Here is a 20,860-nt window from a genome sequence, read left to right on the forward strand (position 1 = left end):
CTCTGTCCACCAACGTGCACCCGCGGAACTCACTGCCTTTGATACATGAACAGCTGCCGCTGACTGCTGCGTTCCAGGCCACGCGCCAAGTGTCTCGCCATCAAACCAGCAGCAACACTCATGTGCAAACAACCTGTCATCTTTGTTTTGTTTTTTCTGGTCTTTTCTCGCGCTTTATTTCTGTTTGGCTTTGAAGGAGGACTTCATTCTACAGTCCAGGCTGGCCCCCAGCTCGAGATCCTCCTGCCTCAGCCTCCCACTCGCTGGGCTTGCAGGTCTTTGCTACCCCACCAGCTGTGCGCTCTTTTTCTGTGACACAAGGGCAGGTCCTGGGAAACGGTGGCAGCCAGGTGGCATCAAGGTGACAGATGCGCTAGGAAGATGTCCTCTTCGCAGCTGACGTCTAGGTAAACCCTCATGGCTTTGCCATAGACAGCTAATTGAGAATATTATAGGCAGGGGGACAGGCCCGGCCCTGGAAGGGGCCTGTGTAGAAGACGACGACATACCTTGCAACTGTGGGGGCGACAGACTCCTCAGCTGCGGCCAGACCGCGAGACAAAAGATGAAGGGAACACACTGCATCACATACTCCCTCAGAATAAACATCAGGGAGTGATACTCTAAACACGGATCCACCACGCTGAGGAAGCCAGGAAGATCACAGTCCCAGACTCCTGCAGGAGAGCCCCTGCTCTGTAGTTTTGGGGTTTACCATTTATTTACTTCCTTATCTATTTGGCACAGGGTCTCTACACAGCTCAGACCCATAGGGACCCTCCTGTCTCAGCCTCCCCAGTGCTGGGATTACAGGCCACCATGCCGGGTTCTGGAACCAGCACAACATGCTGTACTGGGGATCCAACCAGGTCCTTTTTTTTTTTTCTTTAATTTTTATTTTATTTTAAAGAGTAAAAACAAAAACAAATAGCAAAAATAAAGACAGAAACAGTAACATACAACAATACATATGGTACCTATTTTCAAAACAAGAATAGCAAATTAACAATAGTTGTTATAGTACATATTTTTATTGTCAAATCTGTTGCTCAGATTGACAGACATAGGTTTGCAACACTGGACAAATAATTGAACATTAATGCTTGCTTTCAATAAATCTTAATATTTATCTTATTTTTTATTTTAAAGAGTATAATATTCATGTCTACTTGCTATGTGACTCACTTCCCCCCATTTGATCCCCATCTAATCAATTTTACCTGAGCAACTAAGCTCGTCGCCATATTGGTTGACCATAGTTTTGTCCCACCTCATACCCACCTTGCCAGTTCCATGTTTCCCGCCTCAGACCCACCTCACCTTGCGGTTTTGCTCTTCTGAAAAAACAAATCCCTAGAAAAGGCAGTGTCCTTGCAACCCACTCAAGGTCCCCTTCTGTCTCTCTGGGACAGCAGCTTTCTTCCCCCCAATAAATATACTCTGCTCTTAATTTCCACCATGCCCAAAATTCGCTGTTCCATTTTAGAGAAGACAAACTGGCGCAGGCCAGCTGGCAACTGTTTTTCTCCCTGTAGCAGTTGGAGCAGAATGTCTGCTTTTCTGCTCTCGTCCCTGGATGTTCAGGCTGCGTCTCAGGCGAGCATCACAGGCTGTCTGCCACCCACATGAGCAGCAATCTGGAATTGTCAGTTTGGGCAGAAGGGAATTAGGGGGAAGGATCCTCGCTGCTGGCCAGGCACCGCCCCATGTGCCACAGGACATCCACAACCCATGAGGACTTTGGAATAAGTTGTCATAGGCCCCACATGTGTGCTGTCTCCCTGATTAAACAAGTGACCAGAAAAAAAAGAAACCAGAGAGCGCTCCCAGGCAGCCTGGACACACACAGGACTGCCTTGTGTGGAATGCTGCCTCATCCTTCCACAGTCAGTGAATGCCCGGGGCACCGGGATCAGGACTGGACTTGCCCTTGGGGAGCAGGACAGCTTGTATCCCAGATCTCCAGGGAGGATGGGGTGGGGCAGCAGTACATGGGGGATAGGGCTTGTGAGGGGTGAGGACATGGGTTAGACACAGCCCGCAGAGTCCCCACACAGGCACCAACAGCCAGGCAGGAATGCAGCTCCCTGGGCACCTGTTGCAGGGCCATGCCCTGTCTGCCAGGGGCTGTCCTTCCTTGTCACAGTCACCCGTGTGACCACCTTGCACCTCCCACCTGAATAATGCAGGGCAAAGTGCGTAGCCATGTGTGCGTGTGCGTTAAGCTACGCACTCCAGGTCTGTGTGTTCACACACCTGCATGTGCACATGCTCTGTGTCATATTTCAAAGTTGCGCTTTAGCCAGCTGCATGAGTAGCACTCCATCACTTACCTGCCACCACCACGTGGACCGTGCCACCACCGCCATCTTCCAAAGCCATCTGGCCATCTTGTTCTCCCCAACAGCATGGATGGTATGAATTTCACGTGGACGTCACACCAGTGCCAGCAGGAGATGAGGGGACTTGGCTCCTAAGCACTAAAAGCCTCTCTCCCTGCCTGTGTGCCCAATCGGTCACGCTGAAGATGAGGCCACACACCCTGTTGGGTCGGGGCGACTCCCCACATCTGCACCTGAGCTCCACGGCAGAGGCAGAGGCCGAGGCTGTCGGGTCCTCAACCCCAGGACACCTGCAGGATCCATAGCAAGTACTCATCAATCCCTGGTTCTCATGACAGAGGCCTCTCGGGGGTCCCAGCAATTCCGAAAAACTCCAAGCCACCCCCCGAAGCCCCTAAAGCTCAGGGCATCTGTCTGTGACCCCTGCAGCTGACCTGCTGATCTAGGGGAATGAAACTCCCAACCTGAAAGGTACCTGGGACAAGTTTGTGTTCTCTAAAACTGAAGAATGAATTTCAGGAACAATGGAGGTTAACAGCAGAATGTTTATTGGGGAAAGAAAGCTTCTGTCCAAGAGAAGGATGGAAGGGGGACCCAAGTGGGCTGCTCCCAGAAGCTATCTCTTCCAGGAATTTTCATAGAGTAAAAACCATGTGGTGAGGAGGGTCTAAGTTGGAGAACATGGAAACTCTCTCAGGTGGGCATGAGGTGGGACAAAACTATGGTCAACCAACACGGTTACAAACACCATTCCTCAGGTAACATTGATTAAATCCAGGACCAAATGGGGAAGCAAGTTACATAGCAGACGGGCATGAACATAGAACGGGCCTTGATGCAGTGGCCGGTAGTGTTAGTGACTCTCCGCAGCTTCCTCAAGGTGATGATCAATCCCAGATGCTTGCCTTTAGGGACGTGAGCATTCGTTCAATCTTTGCTCTCTAGGTCTGGCCCACAGCAGGAGCCTCCCTCTCTCTCACAGTCTCAAGGTATCTTGTCTCTAGGGCTGTCTCCTTGAGGCCTCGCCCTGTCTGCCTGCCTGGATTTCTACCTAATTGAGCTGCCCATAACACTGCTAGGATGCACACAGCCTTGTCTCCCTCATCTTCTCTCCCCTGAGCCCCATGGAGGTGTCAAGGGCTGAACTATGTCCCCCCAAAAGTCATGTGGCCATCCCAACCTCCATCCTCAGAATGGGACTCTGCACTGGAGGAGGGAGTTCTAAAAGAGGTCCTTGGGAAAATGAAGTAGGGATTGGTGAGGCCCTAATCCAAGCTGACAGGAGTCCTCTTAGGAAAAGGTTAAAGTTGTCAGAGAAAAAGTCTAGGCCTGTGACCCCAGCTCTCAGAAGGCCGAGGCAGGAGGACCACCATAATTTTGAGGCCAGCCTGGCTCTGAATTAATTCAAGGCCTGCCTCACTACCCTGTGGGACCTAAAGAAAGAAGAGATCGGACACTCGCCCAGAGGGGACCACGCGAGGACACAGAGAGGACAGCTGAGGAGACAGGCCCGCGACACCCTGACCTCTGGTATCTCGCCTCCAGAATTGTGAGAAAAGACATTCTCTTTGTTTTAACAACCCAGTCCGTAGTATTTACAGTGGCAGCCCCAGAAAAACCAATGTTATGTGGCAATCCCAAAGGGAAATCCAAGTGTTTTTGCTGAGGGTACCACAGCTGCAGATTAGCCACAAAACCAGTCGACGACGGGGGACGTAAGGTCAGGAGGTGGCACAGGGGAAAAGGCAAAGAACGAAACGAAGGCCTCTTGTGTGGACAGTTTTTTTATATTTGGTATTTGTCTTTAAAAAAAAAAAAAAAAAAAAAAAAAAAAAAAAAACCTTCCAGGCCATTTTTTTCCTTTTAAGAAAAAAAAAAAAAAAAAAAAAGCAATCCACAGCAATACTCTGTACAAGTATAACAAACATTAGAAATATGCATCATTCCAAAATAGTTACAAGAAAATTACAATTTAGCATCCACATCAACATGTCCTATTCATATGCGTCCCCGAGGGGGACAAGCTGCAGTGTGTTTGACAGGCGATGTCCCCAGTGGTCTGCGAACTCGGAGCCAAACCCGACGTCCGTCTGCTCACTCGCTAAGCTCCACAAGCACCATCAGGCATTGCGAAAGAAAACCATACCTTTTCGGGGGGCCAGGTCAGGCTGGCGTCATGACACGACCCCAGGAGACAGACGCCAGCCAGCTGCTTCGGAGGCAGAACATCTGTGCTCCTGGGAGAGGGCACAGCGGCCCAGGCGCGCTCTGTGGAGCCTGAAGCCCAGCCCGGCTGCTCGGCCACACGGAGCCTGCAGCACCTCCGCGGTACCACCGGGTCCTTCCCGAGTCCAGTCACCGTTCTTTGGAGCCTCCAGAGCTCAGCTGAGTCGTTTCCTGCCCGGCCTGGAATCCTTCCCTTTAAACATGAGTCTTCCCTTTTCCAGAAACTGTGTTATAAATACCGCTCCCAGCACAGAGCCCAGCCCATCCTAAGGCCTCAGGAGCAGCGTGACCTTCTGCGACCTTCCCACTGAATTCCAGGCCTCCCTGCTAGATAGAGCCCTGCTCTCCTCAGGGATGGAGGATGACCCTGTGATGCTGACTCCGTGTGGCTCACTGTGGCCACTGCCCAACTACTTCCCAAGCCAGTGAAAGGGAAGATTTCTGGAGTTTGCTTTTTTTGTTATTTTTGTTTTTCTGAGACGCAGTCTCACTATGTAGTTCAGGCTGGCCTTGACTTCACCACGTAGCCCAGGCTCACCTCAAACTCACAGCGATCCTCCTAACTCGGCTCCCAAGTCCTGGGATGACGGGCATCCAACACCACACAGCCAGCCCCCGTTTTTAGACAGCATGTTTACAATTACGTCACCTTACTCCTCTGAAGGGGCAAAGCCTTTCCTGTGATTCTCTGGACGAGACACAAGAGGAGGGCTGAGGATGCTCCCTCCTAGGGGTTCCTGACGAACAGGAGGACTGCAGCCCACTGGGCAGGAGGCTCCAGAGCCCCTCAGCCTGCCTGAGTTGGGGCCCAACCTGAGGCTTCCCCCGTGGCCGGCCGGGGGACCACACGCATAGAGCCCAGAGGACCCAAGCCGGCTGGGCCCGCCCTCATTCCTGCAGGGACCTGAAACAGTGAACTTCTTAGCACTGACAAACGCAAAGGATTTGGCAGAAAGTGCAATTTCTATTTGAGAAGTAAAAATCCTCCCCCGAAACATGACGCCACCACAACCCCTCCTTTAATCCTTTTGGTACCTGGGGGGAGGGTCTCACACACCGAGGACAGTGCTATGTAGGAACACCACCAGGGCTGAGGGCCTCTGCGGCTCACCCTTTGTGCCTGGGAACCATCCGGGCTGCCATCAACGTGCAGGGGAGGTGCAGAGCCCAGGAGCATCAGGAGGGGACGCAGGCCCCCGCAGGCCCAGGGACCCAGCCACCAAAGGCCCCACCCCATTTTCAACAGGAGGCCTGCATCCTGGGTGGACAGTGGCCACTGGGCTCCAGGCTTGGTGATTCCTTCACCTGACCGTGCCTACTTCCCTGCCTACTGGAGAAGGAACTCAAAACATCTTTCACATAGAACCTGAGCCACAGTATGAAAGAAAAGAAGCCAATCCCTTCATGTTAATGCCTTGGGAAGTTTACAGATTAGGTACCAATAAAATACATCCACATAAATTCTGAAATCCTTGGTGGCTACACAACCTGAAGCCAAAAAAAAAAAAAAAAAAAAAAAAAAAAAAAAAAAAAAAAAAAATTAATCTACTAAAAAAAAATCAAAGTAATTACAGCAGCAGTAGAGTGAAAAGAGGTTTAAAAAATAATAATTACATCTTTGATACAAATCAAACTTTGTACACCTCAATTCCTAGGAATGACTGACGTAGGAGTTTAGGATTTATATATACAGTAGATACCAACGTGTGTCACTGCAGACAGACTACAGCCAGCAGACCTCAGGGCAGGAAGGACTCATCCAACACTGAGTTCACACTGAAGTGTTCACAGATTGCCACGCTTTTAAAAATGCGCGCGCGCGCACACACACACATACACGGACACACATAAAAACCCCAACCTGAGTAGAACGTTACTAAAAACCCAGAGCATCAGGAATCACAAGTCACATATTGCACCTTTAAATAATCCTTTTTACCAAAGACAGAAAGGAGAAAAGGAAGAAGACAGGAACCGGGACAGGAGTTTGTCACCCACGGATCCCTGGGCTGTGCCTGCCCGCCACAGGGAGGCTCTGGGTGACAGTCTCGTTCTCACCCAACCCACGGGCTGGAAATGCTGCCACAGAAGTCTCCACGGGAAACTGGGGGGAGGGGCCTCTTCGCACCCGTGAGGACCAGCATGTTACAAGGCGGACCTCCGTGCTAAACTACTGTTTAAATATTCCCTATATTCCAATTATGAGATTCAATACAAAAATAGAGAAATCTACTGAGTTTTGCCTGTGGAAGCATAATTCAGAAAAGGCACATGTTCAAATAGAAAACCCAGCCGGAAGAGGCGCCCCGGACCCCTCCTGACACAAGAACCTCCCGCAAATGTGTTTTCCATCAGCTCAATCCCAAGCCACAGTGGGTAAAAATAGACCTCTGATACTTAAAATATATTCAACCCAACAAAACCCTGGCTGGAGCATGAGAATCACCTACAGTCTTTTGCTGTTGTTCTTGTTCTTGTTGCTGTTCTTGTTAAGAACCTGTTCTGGGAAGAAAAAAAAAATCAGAGCTCACTTTTCCAGGTTTTCCACAATTTTCAAGGAAATGAGAAGAGCACTCTCGCCCTTGGTCTTCGGGAACGTGAGCGACCGCTGGGGTCCTCACCCCCGCCCGACGCCCCAGCCCACGGCCGCCGGGCTTCACAGCTCGGCTCGCACCCTGCCCGCCGCGCTTCTAGCGGAGCAGAACAGAAAGCCGAGAGCCGGTCGGTCGGGTGCACCAGCGAGCTCCCCGGCCGGCCGTGGGTGGCGGCGCGCCGCCCCAGCTCCGCTGTGCAGTCAGGCGATGTAGCCGTTGGTCTTCCCGAACACGCCCGCCGGCTCCAGGTTCTCGTAGATAGACATCGCCGTGGTGTTCTGGTAGATGAGATCCACTCTGGAGTCCTGCTGAGATCGCACGATATCCAAGACGCACTGGTTGAGGAAAACATACTGATCCTGCGCACAAAGGGAGAGAGAAAGTGAGCTCTGGCCCGGCCCTGGTCCCCGAGGAGCCCCAAATTCCGCTCACAGCATCGCCTAAGCCCCATCTGCACAACAGCAAACGAGTTTTAGGAGGTCGTGAGAGCCGGGTGAAAATCTGCACATAGAGATGTGCTCCCCAGCGAGTCTCAGGAGAGGGTCACACTGTCCCCTCCGGCCCTGAGGGGACGCCTAAGAATCAGGGAGCAGGAAGGGCCGCCCAGCAGTGGGGTCTGCACAACGGTCTGGGCCCCCACCCTGTGCAGTGGGGTGAGCCTGGACGTCTCAGCAGGGAGGATCCTTCGCGCTTGTCTGTGATCACAGCACTGGGAGGCCAAGGCAAAGGATGGCTGCGAGTTCTAGGCCAGCCTGGGCTACGCAGTGAGACCCTGTCATTCATTCACCCTGTCATGTCATTCAGCCAATATATTTTCTTATATTGGATGACCCAGGGGACTGTTGGGGCCACATTTGGGAAGCTGGTGGGAGCCACAGATAGCTGTTCCAAAAGGAGGAAGGGGTGTTCACTGGCACAGAAAGGTATCCGTGATGCTGTATGGGGAAGACATCACAAGGAACTGTCCTATCCAAAGCAGAGTGAGTGGGGGCCGGGGACGGGCTCAATAGAATAAGCGCTTGCCTGGCAAGCACAAGGGCCTGAGTTCAATCCCTGGTTCTGCAAAAAAAAGAAAGAGAAAGAAAGAAAAAGAAAAAGCAGAATGAGATCTCTTCAAAATGCTCCACAAGGCTGGGGAGATACAGCTCAGTGGCATAAGCACCTGCCTGGCAAATGATAGGTCCTGGGTTCGATCCTAGGTAAAGAAAAAAAAAAGTTCCACAGGAGTGTCCACGCACACATTAATGCATTTGTCCACAGATGCACATACACCTTCAGACCACACTAAGAAGTGAAATAAACTAGACATTTCAGCTTAAAGATCACATAACTTCTCTTATAGGAAAATCCCCAGGTATAAGTAAATTAAAGATCAAAAGAGATGACCAGCAGGAAGGGCCAGCCAGATAGCTCAGCAGGCTAAATCACCTGCTTAGGCAGGCACAGGGCCAGGAGTTCAATTCCCTGTGTGCCGTGCCAGCCCCACCCCCAGGGCACACTGAGGTGGTGACTGAGACTGGGTGTGGTGGCACCCCACCTATAATCCCAGCATTTGGGAGGCTGAAAACAGGAAGATCACTGCGAGTCTGATCTGCATAGTGAGACCCTGTGGACCCTGTAATAAATACATTTTTTTTAAATGACCAGCAGGAGCTAGATAGATCTTTTTTAAATGGGAAGGGAAAGAGATTAAGGGAAAGAGGAGGAGGGGAGGGGACTAGAAGGAATTAGGATGTAGGATGTACAGGTACTGCTCCCCACAGTGAAGTATAATCGCTGTGTGCTGCACACTTGTACCAATAAAAAAGAGGCAGGAGGATCCTAAGTTCAAGGCCAGCCTGGGCTACATATCTCAAAAACAACAACAAAAAGGGTGGAGGTACAGCCCCGTGCAAACACCCTGAGCTAAAAAATAAATAAATAAAAAATAAAACTACATGCCTCACTATACACACTGCCTATTTCAAGGGACAGGACTGAGAGAAGTAAAAGGGGAAAATGTATTCTACAGAGTCCTATATTCTTTTTTCCTTTCTTTTCATCGTTTTGAGACAGGATGTCACTATGCAGTTCAGGCTGGCCTTGAGCTCACTTTGTAGCCCGGCTGGTCTTGAACTCACAGTCATCCTCTTGCCTCAGCCTCCAGAGAGCACCTAGTTATATTACAGTTTTTAAGAATATAATCCATGAGTTCAAGGCTGGCCTGAATTACATAGCAAGACCCTATTTTAAAAAACAAAGCCTATACACACATATTTATTTTCAAACTACAAAAAAGAGATGAGAAAAGAATCCTCAAGCATGAAATCTCCGTTTCTCAGAGGAGCGTAAGTGGTTAAGACACACTACTCTGTCCAATGAGAACACACAAAGGCCCTCCTCCCGGCCAACATGGCAGTGGAGCTTCACTCCTTCGGGTGCCGCCTGCAGCCTCTCCCAGACCACACACGCAGGGTACCCAGGCTCGCACGCACCCAGTGCGCAGCACGCTATGCCCCCTTGGCTCAGGGCCCGGCGAGGCCTGCGCACGTCAATGCTCTGTCCTCGTCATCCCGGGGCTCGAGCACGCTCTGAGCACAGCTGCTTCCCAATGCAAGTGATGAAAAGGCTCCCAGCCCTGCTCACTCTAGTGATGACTGGCTGGATGACTGGCTGGCTGGCTGGCTTGCTTTCTTCCTTTCTTTCTCACTTACATGGCTGGGTGAGGACAAGCTGCTTAATGCTTCAACACAAGAAGCTCATTTTGTTTCATTTCATGTCATTTCACATTTCATTTCATTTTGGTTTTGGCACCAGGGATCAACCCAGGGCCTTTCTATGGAGCTACATCCCTAGGCCTTTCTATTTTTTATTTGGACACAGTCACTAAGTCACTAAATTGTCCAGGCGTCAATCCTCTTGCCTCAGCCTTACAAAGTGCTAGGATTACATTTCATGTCGACACATCCAGCTTGATAAGTCTATTTCATCCACGTTTTAAAAGACAGTCAGAGCTAGAGAGATAGCTCAGCGGTCTAAGCACCTGCCTGGCAAGCACAAGGACGCAGGTTCAATCCCTGGTACCGCATGCCCACCCTGGACCCTGGGTGCGCAGTGCCGGCCCTGAAAGGAGGCTGAGACAGGAGGCTCACTAGGAGTCTGAACTGCATAGCGAGACCCTGTAACAAGTAGACTGACCAACTGATCAACTGACCGACCTGTTTAGAAACAAAGAGTGAAAAATATATTTCTTAGGTTTAAATCCAGAAACCAAACTCCGGAGACTTGGGCAGTTTATTTAGGTCAAAGGCGCATAGTAAAGAATGTGCAGCGCACTCCTGAGCCCAGTCCTCCTGCGCCACCAGTTCAGGCCATTTAGTCCGGCTCAGTCTACAGCCTGCCAAGAAATCCAGCATCACTCCCAGAAGGCCAGAAAGCCAGAAAGGTGAGCTATCTCACCCACCTTGGCCACGCCAGGGGGGATGGGAGGCAGGAAGGGTGGAGGAGGCCCCCTCACCTCGGTCTGCACCATGAGGGGCCGGTGCATGCGCAGGTCATACACGATGCCGTACACATCCACGGTGTTCTCGTTCTCGATCTGATAGATGAGGCGATCAATGGCGATGAAGGTGCCGGTCCTGCCAACCCCCGCACTGAAAGGAAGGGAAGGAAGGTGGCACCTCAGCTGGCACCCCCCTGTGCCCCCCACCCCATGACTGCGCCACCTGTGCCCGCAGCGGGCTCCTGGCCACCACCACCATCTGCAGCAATGGATCCGAGCAAACACTGCTCCCTGGAAACCTCAGTAAGTCAGGCTTCACTACCACTGCACTGAGGCCTGAGTCCCAAACCTACTTTTGAGGTCAGTGCCACAAATAAGACGCTTTGTTAGAGCCTCTTAAATCTCAGTCCCATTCAAGTTGCTATGGTAACCTAGAAGGGCCAGTTCTATCTATTCCCTGTAGGCAACAAGGCCTCTCTTTTATCCTAAGTCAATTCCTTTATTTTGGGGATTTGTTGGCTTTTTTTTTTTTTTTTAGGCAGGCTCTCACTGCGTAGTTCAGGCTGGCTTTGAACTCAATATGTAGCTCAGGCTGCCCTTGAATTTGAGGCAATCCTCCTGCCTCGGCCTCCTACATGCGGGGGTTACAGGTGTGAGCCACCATGCCTATCTTGGTTCCTTTAATTTTAAAGTGAATTTCCTCTTGGTCTCCAGTAGCAGTGGGTACACCTGTCCTACAGACAGCACCATCTCCAGCTCCACAGAGCACGTGGTCTCTGCCATGCACCACAAGCACAAGCTCAAGCAACACGCAAACCCAGGCACAGCTCTGCAGGGACACTTCACGGACAACAACGAGCAGCACACCAGCTCCGGCCACAGGCTGTGGTTTGCCAAGCCCTATCCTAGAGTCTCGGAGCCTAGGGACTAAGCCGCGGGTGGGCTTCCAGCAGCCCTTTTCTTGAACTGTAAATGCCTAGTGCATTCCTGCAGTGCTCCCAAACATCTGGGTGTGCCCGAGCTGTCTCAGGCGAGTGCCACCTGTACCTGCAATGCACCAGAATTGGGGACTCTGGAGGGCTCTGCTTCATGTAGTCACGAACCAGGTACCGGAAGTTGATGAGCAGGTCTGTGGTGTCGGGGACGCCATGGTCAGGCCAGGAGGTGAAGTGGAACTGTCTCAGCCGGTGGCTATCACTTGTCTGGACCTACAAGTCAACAGAGGGGTCAGAGGCAGAGACAAGAAAGGCGAGGGGAGCAGGGCAGAGCCCGGATCATGCACTGCCCAGGACAGACGGAAGCTAAAAAGGAGGGCTAGGCTTAAAATCAAAACTTTACACTCACACACCAGCTGCAGGGTGCTCGCATACACTTAGTCTTGCTCATCAAATCCCCCTAACAAGCCCAGGAAAGAGGTTTCAACACCCCTCCAGAGAGACGAGGTGCAAACCAGACATGGAGGTGCACTCCTGGAGGTGAAGGCACGGGGACTGCAAGTTCAAGCCAAGGCTTGGCAACCTCGCGACAGTGAGATCCTGTCTAAAACTTTTTAAATAAATAAAATGAGTTGGGACTGTAGCTCAGTGTGAGGGCTTCCAGATTTGATCCTAGTATGTTTCCCTCCCCCTGTTCTCGGGTTTAAAAGGGAAATATATGCATGCTTTTGCATAATTAAAAAGTAATATCTTAGGGGATTTCACTGACCTTATCAGACCCAAAAGCTACAACTCTTGTTGCATAGGTCCTGCTTTACCTTGGTCTTAACCATCCAGCAGAAAAGTATAAAAACAAAATATGAGAAAGTAAAGCCATGCTGTTATGTTGAGCTGTAGGGGACTCAGGTCAACAATTTCTGACATTGCCAGTCAAGTGGAAGACAAATACTATTATGGACTACTGAACTCTTTCAGAATATTTTGCTGAGTTCACATACCTATAATATTCAAATGACGGAACTAAACAAAAAAGGGTATACAGATGAATGTCCATTTTGTATCTGTGTATTCAAAGTGGTTGGGATAGATATATAGTTACATTCTCTTAATGAATAGAGGGATTTTTTTCTAATAGTGTTTGTAAGTAGGATATCATGTCCGCATCTTGTACAGCAATTAACCACTAGGAAGAATGTATGCAATGTGTTAATTATTGAAACTGTCCTACCAATTTGATTCAAAACTGTCTCATTGCTATTTGTTTATCAACAAAATTATGGGAAAAAAATAAAATAAATAAATAAATTAAAAAAAAATATTTCACTAAATGTCACATGGTTTCTTAGACTGACTCCTAGAATAAAAAAAGCTTTAGTAGAAATATGTGAGATCAGAGTTTACTTTTTAAAATTCATGGTAGAAATTTTTTTTTTAACTGGGGGTTGAATGCAGGGCCTTTACACTGAGCTACACTCCCAGCACATTTTTACGTTTTATTTTGAGACGAGGTTGCCCTAAACTGCTGCAGTACCTGTCGGGATACCCTGTGTCAGCCTCCCAGTATGCTGGGTGACAGGCATGCACTACCCCGCCCACCCAGCAACAGAAATCTTTCTGAACAACCTGGACGACTGCACACACCTTTCCCCTGACAAGGGTGAACCCCAAGCGGGGTAAACAGCCACCAACAAAGGAGCGTGCTAAAGTGGGCAAACCCCACAGAAAGCAGCAGACGTCTTCTAAGGTGTTGCGGGCCCCAGAACGCCAGGGCTTTGCTGGCTGACTCAGCACATGGAGCAGCCTGAGGCGCCTCCAGAGGAGGGGCTGGGATAGCAGCCACGCCAGACCCCGAAAGTGCAGAGTTCCTAAAGAAGGGGCCTTTCAGAGACTGCGCTCCACCCGTGACTTAGTCTCCCAGGATAACGCCTGTAAGCCACAGCCCACCCACCACCAACTAAGAGTCACGGGATCCACATCCAGGCTTTCCACATCCACGTGAGCTTCTGTCTCGGGGCTCACCGCACTCACGTGGCACCTAACACCGGACACGGGGGACGCAGGAGCCCTCTGGTAGGAAAATCCACACTCGCTCTCCTTCCTTAAGGAAAGCAGCACCGCTCCTGGGTGTGCAGCGTCCCAGCCAGCATCAGTGCACACGGGTAACCCACACCCCCGAACCCTGGGGTGCCACAGGCGACACTGTGGGGTCTGTGCTAGCACCTCCCACACTTCTCAGGATGCAGCCCTGCCATTCAGGAACATGGAACGACACTGTAAGTCATCTCTGAGGCCAGGCATGGTGACACACCCTGTAATCCCAGCACTCAGGAGGCAGAGGCAGGAGGATCGCTGTAAGTTCGAGGCCTGCCTGGCCTGCAGAGTAAGTACAAGGCCAGCCTGAGCTGCATTACAAGACCCTGTCTCAAAAAGACAAAAAGAAAAAAAATCTCTGAACTATTTATAATCCCTAAAATATAATGTAAATGTTGATAACACCTAAGCTACAATGGTAATGCCGCGTAAGCAGTAGTTGGGCTGTGCTGTTCAGAGAATAACCAGGAAAAGTCTGTCCATGCTCAGCACAGAGGTAATTGCTTTTTTCCAACTCATTTCGATCCCAGCTTGGCTGACTTCACGGGCGCAGAGCCATGACCAAGAAGGGCGACTGTGCAGCCTGCCCCCACCCTGCTCACAGCTACACAGACTCCGGGAGCGGAGAGGCCATGGGTTCCTTACCCATTCTTGAAAAGCTGGGTATCTGCATGGCTTCCAATTTTTCTCTCCAGATAATGCTGGTTTTCATCTTTTTGACAAATAATTCTATTCCTGGTTTTTATTTATGTGGACCAGAGACCTAATTTTTGAGCCACAAGATCAAAAGAGGAGGCACACCTTAGGCCCTGATGTAAACTTCAAAGGGTTAGATGCATCCCCACACGCATCGGTGGAGGTCAGTCACTTCACGACACTGCCTCTGTCCCGCACCCTTAAAAAAGGAGAAAGGATACCAACTCGACTTTCTGAAATGTCTGCATGACTGATTTGGTTGTCATCACTCTGGGGGAAAAGGAAGCCAATGTGCTTGTCACAGCTGGTGTCTAGCCGTCCCCCCGACAGACTCAGGCAGTCATAGTGCTTTTTCAGAAGTGTCTGGCCCTAGAGCGGGTGCTGCTGGGATCAAGGGTGTGTGAGTACTAAATGGGTCCGCTGATTGGCTGGCATAGCTCTGGCAAGGTCCAAGGTGGAGGGTGATGCCCACCCGAGGGCAGGGAGCCTGCGTTCAACGCAAGGGACAGTCTTGTCTCTCCCTTGCTTGCTTCTGCTTGCTTCTGCTGCCTTCCACTGCCATGAACAGCTGCCCCTCTGCCACATGCACCCTGCCTTGGAGCCAGCGACAATGGGCTGAAACCTCTACAAACTGTGGACGAAATAAACCTTCCCTCCTTTAACTCTGGGTGTGAGGTATTTTGTCTCGGCAACAAGAAACAAGTAACTAAGACAGTGCCTCTACGCGGGAGTCCTACTCCATCGGTGCCTTGGTTCACGACTGCTTCTGTTCATGACAATTTGGTGCACGAACAGAAACTGTCATGAATGGAAGTGTTTACCAAAATTCTTGTGCCATTCCTAAACGCCACATCAGCTGACAAGCAGAAGCTCACCATTCTCAGAATCATGGAATGAATTAAGCTTGTGCACTGAGCCACCGCTCCCAACAGCGCACGGCCCTCCTGGTGCCATCTCCCCAACTAAGTCATTCAAAAGGCCCTGGCCTGTGACAAAAATTTCATGAGCAAGTCACTTGGGAGTGGGAGGAAAGGAAGGGCTACTGCCAGAGCCAGGCCCTGGAGAGTCACTTTATTCAGGAAAAGAGCGTGAGACTTCCGTCCAGACAGTAAAACCACGCGTTGCTTGGAGTGCACATGAAAAATGGATTGCTTTATTGTACAGAAAGCAAAGTGAATTTTTCTCTAATGCATAAAATACCATGCTAGTTAACAGCAACCTAAAATATATCCCAAAGTTCACGGATGGCAATTCCTAAGATCCAGCCACCTTGGCCTCTTACTTACATTTTTCACTGTGAAATCTCTGATGGTCCATTCCGGGAGAACAATTTCTGATGTCATTGCCACAGTTATGTCCCCATAGTCCTGGGCCTGCTTAGAAGGCCAGTATTCCTCACATTTGGTCTAGAACAAAATTGCATTTTTATGGAAACACACAAATCACACCATCTGCCATCACTAAAGACCCAAAATGAAGATCAGGGGAGCCGGGCGCAGTGGCACACGCCTGGCATCCCAGCACTCGGGAGGCTGAGGCAGGAGGGGCGTGGTGAGTCTGCGACCAGCCTGGGGTACACAGTGAGCTCCAGGTCAGCCTGAAGTGCACAGTAAGACCCTGTCTCAGAAACAAACAGGGAGAACACGTAATGAAACAGGGCACCGTCAGCCCTCTGGCTGGCAGCTCTGTGATCCCTAGAATGGCTTGCTTGCTGACAACTTAAAAATCTTCCCACTCCTTTAAAATGGGGAGCTTTCTCATGAAAATCCAGCTTTGCACTGAAACTTGCACCTGCCCACGCCGGCCCATCGCTTCTGCGTGAAGGCTGCTCTCTCCTGCCCTGGGCCCCACTATCTGCTCCTGCTTCGCTCTCCCAGCCAGGACAAGACAGAGGGCAAACTTCGAAGAATAAAGGCACCCACGCCTGAGAATAGTATGTTTATAAAGAAGACAAATGATTTTGAAGGTACATAAGGACCTTCCACAATAATAAAAATTAATCTAATATGAAAATTTTAAAAACTAACTTACCCTTCCCTGCTCCACACACTTGGTCAACATAACAATGGCGTACACATTCTTCTCCCAGACCATACGCCAAAAATCTTTCAAAGTATTGACCAAAGGTCCTTGCGTGGCAATAAAATCTCTCTTGGAATGGTAGCCCTGAGGACAGAAAGCACACATTCAGGGTCCAGGGCGCCAAAAGAGGCACCCTGAGGGGCTCACGGGAACAACCTGGTGCCCACTCACAGGCATATAGTTGGCATTGATGTAGTCATCAGTAGAATGGGTCTGGACGGAAAGCTTGACACGAGAAATATCATCTGACAAAGAGAAAAGGACCTCATTAGAAACAAACGTGTGGGGGAAGCTGCACACATAAAGAACGCAGCCCCCTGCCCCGCGCCCACCCGCCACGGCCCAGGCAGCTCCGCTCTGCCATGCCCTTTTGCCTCAGTGCTCCTGCCTTGGAGCTTGGAGCTGGCCGACCATGGACCAAACCCTCTGGAACCCCAAGCCAAGTTAGACGTGCCCCCCTCTGCATGTGGGGTCTGCTGCTGTGGCTCAGCGGGGAAGGTGGACTCGGACCAAACGCCCACCTCAGACCCAACCACCCAGCACTGCCAGCTGCCTTGCTGCCTGCTGTGAGCAGGCAATAAGCTAAGCAAGCTCATTTTTTTGCCCCAAAACCACCCCACAGTGTTTGCCCTGTTTAACTCATAAGGAAACTGGGGATGTGGCCATGAAGGGATCTCCGGCTCAGGACACCCGGTGAGCGCAGACAGAACCCAAATCTAGCACCATTTGCCAGCAGCAGAGCTGAGGCCCAGGGCCCTCGTTCCACACTGCCTCCATTCTTAGATAAAAATAGGGCGCTATAAAAAAAGAACTAGATTTCACAATAAACAGTGTCTAAGACTGCTAAGAAAGGAATGGTATAAAATGCAGAATTCTCCTGCTTCCTGCGAGTTATTTCATCTCAGAAGCAGACCTTCCTGGCTGCAGGAAGGGAAGATGCTAAAGGTGCCCAGGGCAGGAAAAGCCACGGTACACCGCTCGGCCACCCCATCTCTCCCTGCATGGGTCACCTCCCCAAGCACAGAGGGGCACAATGCTACCCCAGGTGCCCTTGGGAGTCTTTCCCGTACAAGCAATACACAGACACCAACTCCCAGGCACCATGCAGGCCTGCGAAGCTCCACCACATTTGCAGGAACAGGCGGGCAATGCGAGGCAGCACCAGTTCCTCCCGCCCTCCTCACCACCTATTTTTGAAGCTTCTCCCCTGTGGCCAACTTTGGTGATTCCCCAAAACCTGGAAGAATTTAGTTACTACTCATATTTTTGAGACAGGGCCTCACTGCAACATTGAGGCTGGCCTTGAACCCACTCTGCGGCCCAGGCTGGCTCCACCTCATGGTGATCCTCCTGCCTCAGCCTCACAGGGCAGCACATCTAGCTCACTCACCACTCACGTGAAGCTGTGTGATGCGCCCCACCAATCCCAGGGGTGTGTGGGCAAGCAGAGGACTGACTACCAGACTGTTCTGCCTGCTCTTACCCAGGACCCTACACTGAGTAGGTAGGTAGGTAGGTAGGTACAGACACGTGGACTCATGGCTCACATCTCAGTGAACCCCCGCAGCCTCAGGCCCTCACAGGTGGGGCTTCTCAAAGGTGACTGAATCACGGAGGTGCTCTAGCTAAATGTGATGTTAGGAGGAGTGACTGCTCGGGGGGGGGGGGTCACTGGGACATGACCAGCTAAATGTGATGTTAGGAGGAGCGACTGCTCAGAGGGGGGGGTCACTGGGACATGACCCGGAAGTGCACACCTCCCTCCCTGGCTCCGCCCTTCTCTCTGCTTCCTGGCTCCGTGAGGAGAGCAGCTCACCTCCGCCAGACCCTCAACCATGTTCTTTCTGTGCTAGAGCCAGACAACTGTGTACTGAAAATGTGAGCTAAGATAAACCTCCCCTTTGAAATGTGGGCATTGGGTTTTGTGTTCCAGCATTGAGAAAGTAGCTCATCTCCGTCCTCCTCCCTGAATGAGACACAGACCTGGCTCACAGCCTGGTTTTTCCATCACTACCTGTGTGACCTCAGGAAAAAGAAACCAACTCACACATCATGCCTCGGTTTCCTTATCTGCAAAGTAAATCTCCCACTCCCAACTTCATAGGGAGGTTATGAGGATTTAATGACGTGTCATGTCCCTCAGGCAGCACCCAGCATGTGACAGGCGACATGGCAGCTGCCCTCAACTGTCACTCATGTGATGGGGGAGGGCACGCGGCCTGGATGCTCACTCACAAGGCAGAACGTTGTTATAACGATTCTTCCCTCTGTTCTCAGCCAGCTCGGCAGCATACTTAGGCAAACTGATTCCAACCAGCTTCAGATCCTGCAAGCAAAATTGACAAGTTGTTGACTTACATAGGCTTCAGATGTAATTTACGGGCTGGAGAGATGGCTCAGTGGTCTAAAGCACCTACTTGAAACAAGCTTGGCAAAGCACAGGGACCGCGGTTCGATCCCCAGCACCACATGCCAGCCAGACCCGCCCCCTGGTGGGCTGAGCTGGCCACACACACACACAATAAATAAATGTAATAAAAATAAATAAATATTAAAAAAAAAAAAAAAAAGATGTAATTTACACTGGCCATAACAGAGCTGGATGTAGGCAGATACAGGTGCACTTGCTTCCCCTGAAACTGAGGCTGAGTATCTAACCCCAGTAGGGTCTTCCTGGGAAGTTGGGTCTTTGCAGACCCGATCAGGTTAGAATGAGGACGCACAAGAAGGGGACCCTAATCCCTCGTGGGTGGCATCTGTGCAGGAGGAAAGAAAACAGCAAGACACAGGCAGAGGGAGGAGGCACCTCGGGGAAACAGAGGCAGAGGCGGGAGCGTCCTGGTACAAACAGAGAAGCGCAAGGCTGCCCACAGCGGAAGCTGAAGGGGAGGGACCGTCCACAAGATGCCTAAGAGGGAGCCAAGCTGCACCAACACTGTGATCCGGGATTTCTGGCCTCTGAAGCCACATTCTGGCTCTACTGCTTTAAGCCATGTGACTTATGGCACTTTTGTTATAGCAACCATAGGAACCCAGAGAATTTTTTTCTTTGTTTCCTTATTTTTTTTGTGGTACCAGGGATCAAACTTGGGACCCTGTGCTTGCCAGGCAGGCGCTTATGTTGCTGAACTATCTCCCCAGCCCCCAAGAGATTAAAATAAAGCCAAAAGTTTTCACATGCTGAAGGCTAAAATTAGGCCTGTGTCTATCACCAGGCACTAAAGTTAAATGGATCAAAGATCTAAATATTAAAATGGAAACACTGCTCTCGACTTAACGCCATCTTCTTAGAAACCTCTGCAACATGAGAGCCAAGTGGAGGAAGAATCGAATGCACAGACTGAAGCATAAAAGAAGAGCAATGAGACAGAGGGCCAAGTACAATAGCTCGTATACCCTGGAGGCCAGCAAACATGAAGAATGCTGGAGGCTGACAGCGCTGGTGCAAGTTCTGGACTGCAGGCTGTCTACAGTGTCCCAGTGGATTAGGACTGCACTGCCATCCGATCGTCAAGACCACCTCAAAGAGAGAGCCACCTGGTTCAAACTAAGCAGACCCCTGGATTTTTGCCCCGGACCTGTGGCATCCTGAACTACTTCTGTTCTCACTTTTGGCTGAATGTAAAGCATGTACAATAAATCATCTCTTCTGTGTTAAGCTGAAAAAAAAAATAAAAATAAAATGAAAACACTAAATGTACTGGAAGATGGAGAAAACTGGAAGAAATATTGAAGACACAGAAGTAGGGAGAGAATTCACAAACAAAATCCAAAGGCCGGCTAGATAGCTCAGCAGTCTAAAGCACCTGCTTAGGCAGAACACAGTGGCCAGGGTTCGATCCAGCCCTCACAGCACACTGAGACAGCAACTGAGACTGGGCGTGATGGCGCACACCTGTAATCCCTGCGCTTAGGAGGCTGAAAACAGGAGGCTCACTACAAGTCCGATCTGTGTAGTGAGACCCTGTAGACCCTGTAGAACCTGTCCTAAATACATTTTTTAAAAAAAATCCAAACTGCACAGAAAATACTTCAAAAATCAGCAATTGGTATCTCGTCTTACTGAAAAGATTTTGCACATCAAAAGAAATCACCAGTAATGTGAAAAGAAAAGCCACAGAGTGGGAAAAAGTTTTAGCCAACTATCCTTCAGACAAAGGACTTCAATCTAGAACGTAAAAGGAATTTTTTTTAACCAGGCCCCCAAAATTCAAAGATCCAATCCAAAATTATGCATTTGAGATGAATATACATTTCTCAGATGAAGAAATACAAATGGCAAATAAATGTATAAAAAAAAGTTCAACATCATTGGTCATTTGAGAAATGCAAATTAAAACAACACTGAGATTCCATCTCACCCCAGAAAGAACGACTGTCATCAAGAAGTCAACCAACAACAAATGCTGGAGA

General features: G+C 50.1%; 1 protein-coding gene across 1 annotated transcript in view; it reads right to left on the bottom strand.

The window, feature by feature from the left end:
* Positions 1 to 6,094: 6,094 nt before the first annotated feature.
* Positions 6,095 to 20,860, bottom strand: part of Ptprj (protein tyrosine phosphatase, receptor type J) — a 114,252-nt gene continuing 99,486 nt past the window's right edge. Inside the window, exons 19-25 of the mRNA XM_023710620.1 lie at positions 18,683 to 18,773; positions 16,619 to 16,692; positions 16,397 to 16,531; positions 15,652 to 15,771; positions 11,691 to 11,851; positions 10,659 to 10,794; positions 6,095 to 7,521 (exon numbers count right to left, since the gene is read on the bottom strand). Of these exons, the coding sequence (XP_023566388.1) occupies positions 7,363 to 7,521; positions 10,659 to 10,794; positions 11,691 to 11,851; positions 15,652 to 15,771; positions 16,397 to 16,531; positions 16,619 to 16,692; positions 18,683 to 18,773 (876 nt within the window). The 3' untranslated portion in view covers positions 6,095 to 7,362. The remainder of the gene's footprint in view (positions 7,522 to 10,658; positions 10,795 to 11,690; positions 11,852 to 15,651; positions 15,772 to 16,396; positions 16,532 to 16,618; positions 16,693 to 18,682; positions 18,774 to 20,860) is intronic.

The sequence above is a fragment of the Octodon degus genome, unplaced genomic scaffold (genome assembly GCF_000260255.1).
Source record: "Octodon degus isolate 3935 unplaced genomic scaffold, OctDeg1.0 scaffold00018, whole genome shotgun sequence".
NCBI classification, from domain to species: Eukaryota; Metazoa; Chordata; class Mammalia; order Rodentia; family Octodontidae; genus Octodon; species Octodon degus.